Genomic DNA, 12,958 nt, shown 5'->3' with positions numbered 1-12,958 from the left:
TGTACAATACAGCCGCGACTTATACGACAAAAATTCGAGTTTGTTGCAAACGATCGATGAGCGAAACTGTTTGCGCGTACGAACGCAAACGATCGATGAGCAAAAGTGTTAGCGCGCACGAACGCAAACGATCGATGAGCAAATGTGTTTGCGCGCACGAACGCAAACGATCGATGAGCGAAACTGTTTGCGCGTACGAACGCAAACGATCGATGAGCGAAACTGTTTGCGCGCACGAACGCAAACGATCGATGAGCGAAACTGTTTGCGCGCACGAACGCAAACGATCGATGAGCAAAACTGTTTGCGCGCACGAACGCAAACGATCGATGAGCGAAACTGTTTGCGCGCACGAACGCAAACGATCGATGAGCGAAACTGTTTGCGCGCACGAACGCAAACGATCGATGAGCAAAACTGTTTGCGCGCACAAACGCAAACGACCGTTGAGCACAACTGTTTGCGCGCACGAACGCAAACGATCGATGAGCAAAACTGTTTGCGCGCACGAACGCAGTTGCACTACATCAAGTTAGAACTAATTGTAAGTTATCTTCGTTCCTTTGTATCTCGCTGTAAATACCGCTTGACCTACCGCACATAGTTCATTGTGCGTTTTGCTGTATTATACACATCTGCGGCGTGGCGCCGAGGTACGTCTCAACGTCCCGCAAGGACAGTTTGGCGCACTGTAGAATTGGAAAATTTCTTATCAATTCGATGGTGAATTCTCATCATTAAAGTCTTCATGGATATCATCATATCATTATATTTGGATACTAATCAAGTTCTGATACTTGGCACTAATTTTTGATTTCACAACGGAGAACAGCGCTACGTTTTTGGTTTCGTCATCAGATTGTCGATCTCATTTTTCGCATGATCATTTTAAACTTGTGTTATTCACTACCCAATGAAAGGTTATCAAAATCTTCTACGCGAGAGCCCTATTTCTAGAACAGTTGAGCACGTCATAGCGATTGCTACTTCTACACAAATCTGTTCGACTTCGTCGGGAAACTAAAAATGGCAGAACATCGATTTCGAAAAATTTGTCAGCTACTCCGCCTCCAAGTTGGGCACGCTATGAATTTGCCTCTCGAGCCCCTCATTGCCGTACTGCAATTTTTCGTCGTAACTGCAGTTTACGTCCACATCAACAGAACATTCGGTACACAAGGATTGGAAAATTTCGTTGGTGATTTTCAACACCGGAACTTGTCTCTCGTTCACCAATTCGTTCAAGGCGTTCACGTAAGCGAGCTTATTCGAATTTTCATAAAAATTGATGTAAAACCAAGCGTAGTAAATCGCAACCTTGAATTCCTTGTCCTCCAACCAATCCTTCAATCTTGAAGCGCAACCTGCATCGATAACGATGAAAACGATTAATTACGAACAAATAACGAAGATAACAATCGCGCCGAGTGAGCGAAGAAAATTCACACGTTCACTTTGCAAGATTCACCAATAAATTATCGACTGGATTTACATACCTTGTTTTCCCTCTGAATTCCCGCAGCAGGGTGAATAGTTCATATATATATCGATCGATTTGAACTTTGACGTCTCATCAACTTCCTGACTTTCGTACCTGGAATAAATTTCAATGTTACGCGACGTTGACACGTGATTACTGTGATTTGAAAATTTTAAGAAAACAAAAATAAAAATTTGACTCATTCCTAAAAATTATAGCTACCAGTCGATAAAACGTTCTTCGGCGTGTTGCACGGCGCGTTCGTTTTCGAATGCAATCCTGACGACGGTGTCATCGGTAGACGTTAATCTCACCAGCATAATAGTCGCCGGGTATCGAGGATCGCAGCAAGCTTCGAAAAATCGGTTTATCAAATTATCTGAATGCGACTCTGAAAAATCCATGATTCGACTTGGTGCTTGAAAATGCAAACAGACTAAATCGTTCATTACGCTCGGTATCATTTATATATACCGTCTAGCAAAGTATGACGCATCTTATGTGCATGAAAAATGCTCCGATGATGTAATAAAAAAAACGGAGTCGAATAGAATACATGCGCAATTTGAGATGCAACAAGGAAATCCTTTGACCACCCATATAATAACGCACTTGCACATGTAGGTAATTCATCGTGCCTGTGACAAACCTGTTAGCGAAGATAACGGTCATCGGCACGTTCTTATCTTGCCGCAGAAGAGTCGGGCAGTGCCGGAAGGCAAGCGGTGTCAGTCGCTAATTGGTTTTGCTTTTTCAATCGTAAGGAAAACCGCATTGTCCACGCTTTTGCAAACAGTGCATGGTATAACCGACGAACGGAGTGTCCGTTACTCACCAAGTTGATTTTTTCTTACAGCGTCCAGCCCCCCAAAAACTTTAGCTTATGGTATGAATAAAATTTTGAATTTCATCCAACGTTCAAAACAAAAGATTTGTCTTCTTACCTTCGGCAGGGAACTCCCAGAAGGAATTCATCCAAATCGAAAGGGGTCGATTCCAATAATTGGTCGGTTTGAGATGAAATTAATGCATCGATCGATAACGATGATAATCTGATAACGAGAAGTCGCATCAATTGCAATTTCAAGAGGAAAAAAAAAAAAAAAAACAAAAAAAAAAAAACACTTTCTAGCATAAAATACCGCACCGGTAACCTGCACACTGTACATCTTTCAGTTTTGTCATAAAATTAGCCGGACAAGATATAAGAGGAAAATCTCAAGATACAAGAAGATATAAAGAGTTTTTTTGTCAATACCTTTATTATATTAACACGCAATTGCAATTACATCATTCAATGCTCCCACATTATTTTTGTTATTATCATTATTACTATCAATATATGGTTACATCGGCGAAGATCAAGGGGATATTATAAACAATGTGATTGTTAAGTATATAAAACTGTCTGATTACATAATTATACTAGAAAATTTTTGTAACTGATCAAATTTAATATATGTACAATACAGCCGCGACTTATACGACAAAAATTCGAGTTTGTTGCAAACGATCGATGAGCGAAACTGTTTGCGCGTACGAACGCAAACGATCGATGAGCAAAAGTGTTAGCGCGCACGAACGCAAACGATCGATGAGCAAATGTGTTTGCGCGCACGAACGCAAACGATCGATGAGCGAAACTGTTTGCGCGTACGAACGCAAACGATCGATGAGCGAAACTGTTTGCGCGCACGAACGCAAACGATCGATGAGCGAAACTGTTTGCGCGCACGAACGCAAACGATCGATGAGCAAAACTGTTTGCGCGCACGAACGCAAACGATCGATGAGCGAAACTGTTTGCGCGCACGAACGCAAACGATCGATGAGCGAAACTGTTTGCGCGCACGAACGCAAACGATCGATGAGCAAAACTGTTTGCGCGCACAAACGCAAACGACCGTTGAGCAAAACTGTTTGCGCGCACGAACGCAAACGATCGATGAGCAAAACTGTTTGCGCGCACGAACGCAGTTGCACTACATCAAGTTAGAACTAATTGTAAGTTATCTTCGTTCCTTTGTATCTCGCTGTAAATACCGCTTGACCTACCGCACATAGTTCATTGTGCGTTTTGCTGTATTATACACATCTGCGGCGTGGCGCCGAGGTACGTCTCAACGTCCCGCAAGGACAGTTTGGCGCACTGTAGAATTGGAAAATTTCTTATCAATTCGATGGTGAATTCTCATCATTAAAGTCTTCATGGATATCATCATATCATTATATTTGGATACTAATCAAGTTCTGATACTTGGCACTAATTTTTGATTTCACAACGGAGAACAGCGCTACGTTTTTGGTTTCGTCATCAGATTGTCGATCTCATTTTTCGCATGATCATTTTAAACTTGTGTTATTCACTACCCAATGAAAGGTTATCAAAATCTTCTACGCGAGAGCCCTATTTCTAGAACAGTTGAGCACGTCATAGCGATTGCTACTTCTACACAAATCTGTTCGACTTCGTCGGGAAACTAAAAATGGCAGAACATCGATTTCGAAAAATTTGTCAGCTACTCCGCCTCCAAGTTGGGCACGCTATGAATTTGCCTCTCGAGCCCCTCATTGCCGTACTGCAATTTTTCGTCGTAACTGCAGTTTACGTCCACATCAACAGAACATTCGGTACACAAGGATTGGAAAATTTCGTTGGTGATTTTCAACACCGGAACTTGTCTCTCGTTCACCAATTCGTTCAAGGCGTTCACGTAAGCGAGCTTATTCGAATTTTCATAAAAATTGATGTAAAACCAAGCGTAGTAAATCGCAACCTTGAATTCCTTGTCCTCCAACCAATCCTTCAATCTTGAAGCGCAACCTGCATCGATAACGATGAAAACGATTAATTACGAACAAATAACGAAGATAACAATCGCGCCGGGTGAGCGAAGAAAATTCACACGTTCACTTTGCAAGATTCACCAATAAATTATCGACTGGATTTACATACCTTGTTTTCCCTCTGAATTCCCGCAGCAGGGTGAATAGTTCATATATATATCGATCGATTTGAACTTTGACGTCTCATCAACTTCCTGACTTTCGTACCTGGAATAAATTTCAATGTTACGCGACGTTGACACGTGATTACTGTGATTTGAAAATTTTAAGAAAACAAAAATAAAAATTTGACTCATTCCTAAAAATTATAGCTACCAGTCGATAAAACGTTCTTCGGCGTGTTGCACGGCGCGTTCGTTTTCGAATGCAATCCTGACGACGGTGTCATCGGTAGACGTTAATCTCACCAGCATAATAGTCGCCGGGTATCGAGGATCGCAGCAAGCTTCGAAAAATCGGTTTATCAAATTATCTGAATGCGACTCTGAAAAATCCATGATTCGACTTGGTGCTTGAAAATGCAAACAGACTAAATCGTTCATTACGCTCGGTATCATTTATATATACCGTCTAGCAAAGTATGACGCATCGTATGTGCATGAAAAATGCTCCGATGATGTAATAAAAAAAACGGAGTCGAATAGAATACATGCGCAATTTGAGATGTAACAAGGAAATCCTTTGACCACCCATATAATAACGCACTTGCACATGTAGGTAATTCATCGTGCCTGTGACAAACCTGTTAGCGAAGATAACGGTCATCGGCACGTTCTTATCTTGCCGCAGAAGAGTCGGGCAGTGCCGGAAGGCAAGCGGTGTCAGTCGCTAATTGGTTTTGCTTTTTCAATCGTAAGGAAAACCGCATTGTCCACGCTTTTGCAAACAGTGCATGGTATAACCGACGAACGGAGTGTCCGTTACTCACCAAGTTGATTTTTTCTTACAGCGTCCAGCCCCCCAAAAACTTTAGCTTATGGTATGAATAAAATTTTGAATTTCATCCAACGTTCAAAACAAAAGATTTGTCTTCTTACCTTCGGCAGGGAACTCCCAGAAGGAATTCATCCAAATCGAAAGGGGTCGATTCCAATAATTGGTCGGTTTGAGATGAAATTAATGCATCGATCGATAACGATGATAATCTGATAACGAGAAGTCGCATCAATTGCAATTTCAAGAGGAAAAAAAAAAAAAAACAAAAAAAAAAAACACTTTCTAGCATAAAATACCGCACCGGTAACCTGCACACTGTACATCTTTCAGTTTTGTCATAAAATTAGCCGGACAAGATATAAAAGGAAAATCTAAAAATACAAGAAGATATAAAGAGTTTTTCCGTCAATACCTTTATTATATTTACACGCAATTGCAATTACATCATTCAATGCTCCCACATTATTTTTGTTATTATCATTATTACTATCAATATATGGTTACATCGGCGAAGATCAAGGGGATATTATAAACAATGTGATTGTTAAGTATATAAAACTGTCGAATTACATAATTATACTAGAAAATTTTTGTAACTGATCAAATTTAATATATGTACAATACAGCCGCGACTTATACGACAAAAATTCGAGTTTGTTGCAAACGATCGATGAGCGAAACTGTTTGCGCGTACGAACGCAAACGATCGATGAGCAAAAGTGTTAGCGCGCACGAACGCAAACGATCGATGAGCGAATGTGTTTGCGCGCACGAACGCAAACGATCGATGAGCGAAACTGTTTGCGCGTACGAACGCAAACGATCGATGAGCGAAACTGTTTGCGCGCACGAACGCAAACGATCGATGAGCGAAACTGTTTGCGCGCACGAACGCAAACGATCGATGAGCAAAACTGTTTGCGCGCACGAACGCAAACGATCGATGAGCGAAACTGTTTGCGCGCACGAACGCAAACGATCGATGAGCGAAACTGTTTGCGCGCACGAACGCAAACGATCGATGAGCAAAACTGTTTGCGCGCACAAACGCAAACGACCGTTGAGCACAAATGTTTGCGCGCACGAACGCAAACGATCGATGAGCAAAACTGTTTGCGCGCACGAACGCAGTTGCACTACATCAAGTTAGAACTAATTGTAAGTTATCTTCGTTCCTTTGTATCTCGCTGTAAATACCGCTTGACCTACCGCACATAGTTCATTGTGCGTTTTGCTGTATTATACACATCTGCGGCGTGGCGCCGAGGTACGTCTCAACGTCCCGCAAGGACAGTTTGGCGCACTGTAGAATTGGAAAATTTCTTATCAATTCGATGGTGAATTCTCATCATTAAAGTCTTCATGGATATCATCATATCATTATATTTGGATACTAATCAAGTTCTGATACTTGGCACTAATTTTTGATTTCACAACGGAGAACAGCGCTACGTTTTTGGTTTCGTCATCAGATTGTCGATCTCATTTTTCGCATGATCATTTTAAACTTGTGTTATTCACTACCCAATGAAAGGTTATCAAAATCTTCTACGCGAGAGCCCTATTTCTAGAACAGTTGAGCACGTCATAGCGATTGCTACTTCTACACAAATCTGTTCGACTTCGTCGGGAAACTAAAAATGGCAGAACATCGATTTCGAAAAATTTGTCAGCTACTCCGCCTCCAAGTTGGGCACGCTATGAATTTGCCTCTCGAGCCCCTCATTGCCGTACTGCAATTTTTCGTCGTAACTGCAGTTTACGTCCACATCAACAGAACATTCGGTACACAAGGATTGGAAAATTTCGTTGGTGATTTTCAACACCGGAACTTGTCTCTCGTTCACCAATTCGTTCAAGGCGTTCACGTAAGCGAGCTTATTCGAATTTTCATAAAAATTGATGTAAAACCAAGCGTAGTAAATCGCAACCTTGAATTCCTTGTCCTCCAACCAATCCTTCAATCTTGAAGCGCAACCTGCATCGATAACGATGAAAACGATTAATTACGAACAAATAACGAAGATAACAATCGCGCCGAGTGAGCGAAGAAAATTCACACGTTCACTTTGCAAGATTCACCAATAAATTATCGACTGGATTTACATACCTTGTTTTCCCTCTGAATTCCCGCAGCAGGGTGAATAGTTCATATATATATCGATCGATTTGAACTTTGACGTCTCATCAACTTCCTGACTTTCGTACCTGGAATAAATTTCAATGTTACGCGACGTTGACACGTGATTACTGTGATTTGAAAATTTTAAGAAAACAAAAATAAAAATTTGACTCATTCCTAAAAATTATAGCTACCAGTCGATAAAACGTTCTTCGGCGTGTTGCACGGCGCGTTCGTTTTCGAATGCAATCCTGACGACGGTGTCATCGGTAGACGTTAATCTCACCAGCATAATAGTCGCCGGGTATCGACGATCGCAGCAAGCTTTGAAAAATCGGTTTATCAAATTATCTGAATGCGACTCTGAAAAATCCATGATTCGACTTGGTGCTTGAAAATGCAAACAGACTAAATCGTTCATTACGCTCGGTATCATTTATATATACCGTCTAGCAAAGTATGACGCATCGTATGTGCATGAAAAATGCTCCGATGATGTAATAAAAAAAACGGAGTCGAATAGAATACATGCGCAATTTGAGATGTAACAAGGAAATCCTTTGACCACCCATATAATAACGCACTTGCACATGTAGGTAATTCATCGTGCCTGTGACAAACCTGTTAGCGAAGATAACGGTCATCGGCACGTTCTTATCTTGCCGCAGAAGAGTCGGGCAGTGCCGGAAGGCAAGCGGTGTCAGTCGCTAATTGGTTTTGCTTTTTCAATCGTAAGGAAAACCGCATTGTCCACGCTTTTGCAAACAGTGCATGGTATAACCGACGAACGGAGTGTCCGTTACTCACCAAGTTGATTTTTTCTTACAGCGTCCAGCCCCCCAAAAACTTTAGCTTATGGTATGAATAAAATTTTGAATTTCATCCAACGTTCAAAACAAAAGATTTGTCTTCTTACCTTCGGCAGGGAACTCCCAGAAGGAATTCATCCAAATCGAAAGGGGTCGATTCCAATAATTGGTCGGTTTGAGATGAAATTAATGCATCGATCGATAACGATGATAATCTGATAACGAGAAGTCGCATCAATTGCAATTTCAAGAGGAAAAAAAAAAAAAAAACAAAAAAAAAAAACACTTTCTAGCATAAAATACCGCACCGGTAACCTGCACACTGTACATCTTTCAGTTTTGTCATAAAATTAGCCGGACAAGATATAAGAGGAAAATCTAAAAATACAAGAAGATATAAAGAGTTTTTCCGTCAATACCTTTATTATATTTACACGCAATTGCAATTACATCATTCAATGCTCCCACATTATTTTTGTTATTATCATTATTACTGTCAATATATGGTTACATCGGCGAAGATCAAGGGGATATTATAAACAATGTGATTGTTAAGTATATAAAACTGTCGAATTACATAATTATACTAGAAAATTTTTGTAACTGATCAAATTTAATATATGTACAATACAGCCGCGACTTATACGACAAAAATTCGAGTTTGTTGCAAACGATCGATGAGCGAAACTGTTTGCGCGTACGAACGCAAACGATCGATGAGCAAAAGTGTTAGCGCGCACGAACGCAAACGATCGATGAGCGAATGTGTTTGCGCGCACGAACGCAAACGATCGATGAGCGAAACTGTTTGCGCGTACGAACGCAAACGATCGATGAGCGAAACTGTTTGCGCGCACGAACGCAAACGATCGATGAGCGAAACTGTTTGCGCGCACGAACGCAAACGATCGATGAGCAAAACTGTTTGCGCGCACGAACGCAAACGATCGATGAGCGAAACTGTTTGCGCGCACGAACGCAAACGATCGATGAGCGAAACTGTTTGCGCGCACGAACGCAAACGATCGATGAGCAAAACTGTTTGCGCGCACAAACGCAAACGACCGTTGAGCACAAATGTTTGCGCGCACGAACGCAAACGATCGATGAGCAAAACTGTTTGCGCGCACGAACGCAGTTGCACTACATCAAGTTAGAACTAATTGTAAGTTATCTTCGTTCCTTTGTATCTCGCTGTAAATACCGCTTGACCTACCGCACATAGTTCATTGTGCGTTTTGCTGTATTATACACATCTGCGGCGTGGCGCCGAGGTACGTCTCAACGTCCCGCAAGGACAGTTTGGCGCACTGTAGAATTGGAAAATTTCTTATCAATTCGATGGTGAATTCTCATCATTAAAGTCTTCATGGATATCATCATATCATTATATTTGGATACTAATCAAGTTCTGATACTTGGCACTAATTTTTGATTTCACAACGGAGAACAGCGCTACGTTTTTGGTTTCGTCATCAGATTGTCGATCTCATTTTTCGCATGATCATTTTAAACTTGTGTTATTCACTACCCAATGAAAGGTTATCAAAATCTTCTACGCGAGAGCCCTATTTCTAGAACAGTTGAGCACGTCATAGCGATTGCTACTTCTACACAAATCTGTTCGACTTCGTCGGGAAACTAAAAATGGCAGAACATCGATTTCGAAAAATTTGTCAGCTACTCCGCCTCCAAGTTGGGCACGCTATGAATTTGCCTCTCGAGCCCCTCATTGCCGTACTGCAATTTTTCGTCGTAACTGCAGTTTACGTCCACATCAACAGAACATTCGGTACACAAGGATTGGAAAATTTCGTTGGTGATTTTCAACACCGGAACTTGTCTCTCGTTCACCAATTCGTTCAAGGCGTTCACGTAAGCGAGCTTATTCGAATTTTCATAAAAATTGATGTAAAACCAAGCGTAGTAAATCGCAACCTTGAATTCCTTGTCCTCCAACCAATCCTTCAATCTTGAAGCGCAACCTGCATCGATAACGATGAAAACGATTAATTACGAACAAATAACGAAGATAACAATCGCGCCGAGTGAGCGAAGAAAATTCACACGTTCACTTTGCAAGATTCACCAATAAATTATCGACTGGATTTACATACCTTGTTTTCCCTCTGAATTCCCGCAGCAGGGTGAATAGTTCATATATATATCGATCGATTTGAACTTTGACGTCTCATCAACTTCCTGACTTTCGTACCTGGAATAAATTTCAATGTTACGCGACGTTGACACGTGATTACTGTGATTTGAAAATTTTAAGAAAACAAAAATAAAAATTTGACTCATTCCTAAAAATTATAGCTACCAGTCGATAAAACGTTCTTCGGCGTGTTGCACGGCGCGTTCGTTTTCGAATGCAATCCTGACGACGGTGTCATCGGTAGACGTTAATCTCACCAGCATAATAGTCGCCGGGTATCGAGGATCGCAGCAAGCTTCGAAAAATCGGTTTATCAAATTATCTGAATGCGACTCTGAAAAATCCATGATTCGACTTGGTGCTTGAAAATGCAAACAGACTAAATCGTTCATTACGCTCGGTATCATTTATATATACCGTCTAGCAAAGTATGACGCATCGTATGTGCATGAAAAATGCTCCGATGATGTAATAAAAAAAACGGAGTCGAATAGAATACATGCGCAATTTGAGATGTAACAAGGAAATCCTTTGACCACCCATATAATAACGCACTTGCACATGTAGGTAATTCATCGTGCCTGTGACAAACCTGTTAGCGAAGATAACGGTCATCGGCACGTTCTTATCTTGCCGCAGAAGAGTCGGGCAGTGCCGGAAGGCAAGCGGTGTCAGTCGCTAATTGGTTTTGCTTTTTCAATCGTAAGGAAAACCGCATTGTCCACGCTTTTGCAAACAGTGCATGGTATAACCGACGAACGGAGTGTCCGTTACTCACCAAGTTGATTTTTTCTTACAGCGTCCAGCCCCCCAAAAACTTTAGCTTATGGTATGAATAAAATTTTGAATTTCATCCAACGTTCAAAACAAAAGATTTGTCTTCTTACCTTCGGCAGGAAACTCCCAGAAGGAATTCATCCAAATCGAAAGGGGTCGATTCCAATAATTGGTCGGTTTGAGATGAAATTAATGCATCGATCGATAACGATGATAATCTGATAACGAGAAGTCGCATCAATTGCAATTTCAAGAGGAAAAAAAAAAAAAAAACAAAAAAAAAAAACACTTTCTAGCATAAAATACCGCACCGGTAACCTGCACACTGTACATCTTTCAGTTTTGTCATAAAATTAGCCGGACAAGATATAAGAGGAAAATCTAAAAATACAAGAAGATATAAAGAGTTTTTTCGTCAATACCTTTATTATATTTACACGCAATTGCAATTACATCATTCAATGCTCCCACATTATTTTTGTTATTATCATTATTACTATCAATATATGGTTACATCGGCGAAGATCAAGGGGATATTATAAACAATGTGATTGTTAAGTATATAAAACTGTCTAATTACATAATTATACTAGAAAATTTTTGTAACTGATCAAATTTAATATATGTACAATACAGCCGCGACTTATACGACAAAAATTCGAGTTTGTTTCATTCATTATGTTAAAATTTTGTCGTTTCTCTGTTGTTGTTGTTGTTGTTGTTGTTGTTGTTTTTTTTCCGCTTATTTTCGTTTGATAGTAAACACTGTAGTTTATTTACAGTAATGTACCTTATACATAATTAATTTTTGATATATATTTTCCATTATTGCACTGTCTCTGCTTTTGCCGGCTATTTATGCTCTGGAAAATTTTGTAACCCGGTAATGAAGCGCCGTTTTACCGTTGTTGCCGTTGCTATTATTGTTACAGCGGTTGCTTCTGTGGTTTATAATTTTTTATAATCACGATTAAAATTACTAGCTATTTGATTTATTCCTTTAGTTCTGTTTTCTTCACACTTTCTTTATTTTTATCTACAAAGGTTTCCATACGTACGGTTACTATCTGTGATCTTTTGAGGAAAAGAATAAAATAAAATTACTTGTTACCGACGAGAATAGAAAAAGGAAATCAATAATGAATCGAGGTAGGTGAAGAAAGAAAAAAATTAAACTCCTTTCGGTCGTCTAAAAATAGTATAAATTCTTTACATTCAATAAAGCGACTCGACGTTTGATCAATTCGAAAATTATTACCTACTTAGTTTTGCGACAGACTACGGAATAGTTTTTTTTCATTTCTTTTTTGTGTTTTTCTCTTTTCCAAAACATCGTTTAATCAGCGGTTCGATACCATTTCAACTATTCATTCGATATACCGGTTTTGATTATAGCCTATGACTGAGTATACATATAGTATAAAACTGGGATGGGGTGTAACAATGTCTATTAAAATATCGACGAACGGGTTGTGGGATTTTTTTTGTTGCCGTTTCAACAACTGTCACGTAATATTACATCATATTTAAAATAATATTCACGATAATCACTGAAAATTATTCATCGAACTTGTTCGTCGTGTCAACGACCGGAAAAACCTATCGTCTTTCGTTATCATAAAGCCTTATATAGACGGGACCGCTAAAGTTCTATAAAAATGGTACTGTGTCTGCGGTAATATGTATAAACATGTATGAAAATTGCGAATACAGATATATATATATATATATATATATATATATATATATATATATATATATATATATACAGAGCGGACAAGGTGAAATTGCGCACCCATTTTTTGTGCGCAAGCGCGAATCAAAACGAC

The 12,958-nt window shown here is 39.9% G+C and overlaps 4 protein-coding genes across 4 annotated transcripts; all 4 read right to left on the bottom strand.

The window, feature by feature from the left end:
- Positions 1-753: 753 nt before the first annotated feature.
- LOC125501121 lies at positions 754-1,944 on the bottom strand. Its single transcript, XM_048656127.1, has 3 exons — positions 1,703-1,944; positions 1,497-1,594; positions 754-1,364 (listed from the first exon to the last, which is right to left on the bottom strand). The coding sequence occupies exons 1-3, from the start codon at positions 1,942-1,944 to the stop codon at positions 1,060-1,062; spliced, it is 645 nt and encodes a 214-aa protein (XP_048512084.1). The 3' UTR covers positions 754-1,059.
- A 1,749-nt stretch (positions 1,945-3,693) lies between these two features.
- LOC125501119 lies at positions 3,694-4,884 on the bottom strand. The gene is made up of 3 exons (XM_048656122.1): positions 4,643-4,884; positions 4,437-4,534; positions 3,694-4,304 (listed from the first exon to the last, which is right to left on the bottom strand). The coding sequence occupies exons 1-3, from the start codon at positions 4,882-4,884 to the stop codon at positions 4,000-4,002; spliced, it is 645 nt and encodes a 214-aa protein (XP_048512079.1). The 3' UTR covers positions 3,694-3,999.
- Positions 4,885-6,630: 1,746 nt separating this feature from the next.
- Positions 6,631-7,821, bottom strand: LOC125500885. The gene is made up of 3 exons (XM_048655038.1): positions 7,580-7,821; positions 7,374-7,471; positions 6,631-7,241 (listed from the first exon to the last, which is right to left on the bottom strand). The coding sequence occupies exons 1-3, from the start codon at positions 7,819-7,821 to the stop codon at positions 6,937-6,939; spliced, it is 645 nt and encodes a 214-aa protein (XP_048510995.1). The 3' UTR covers positions 6,631-6,936.
- Positions 7,822-9,568: 1,747 nt separating this feature from the next.
- Positions 9,569-10,759, bottom strand: LOC125500884. Its single transcript, XM_048655037.1, has 3 exons — positions 10,518-10,759; positions 10,312-10,409; positions 9,569-10,179 (listed from the first exon to the last, which is right to left on the bottom strand). Exons 1-3 carry the CDS (start codon positions 10,757-10,759, stop codon positions 9,875-9,877), a joined length of 645 nt encoding a protein of 214 aa, XP_048510994.1. The 3' UTR covers positions 9,569-9,874.
- Between the last annotated feature and the right edge of the window lie 2,199 nt (positions 10,760-12,958).

This window comes from Athalia rosae, chromosome 5 (assembly GCF_917208135.1).
Source record: "Athalia rosae chromosome 5, iyAthRosa1.1, whole genome shotgun sequence".
Taxonomy (NCBI): domain Eukaryota; kingdom Metazoa; phylum Arthropoda; class Insecta; order Hymenoptera; family Athaliidae; genus Athalia; species Athalia rosae.
This window is presented reverse-complemented; position numbering and strand designations above follow the sequence as displayed.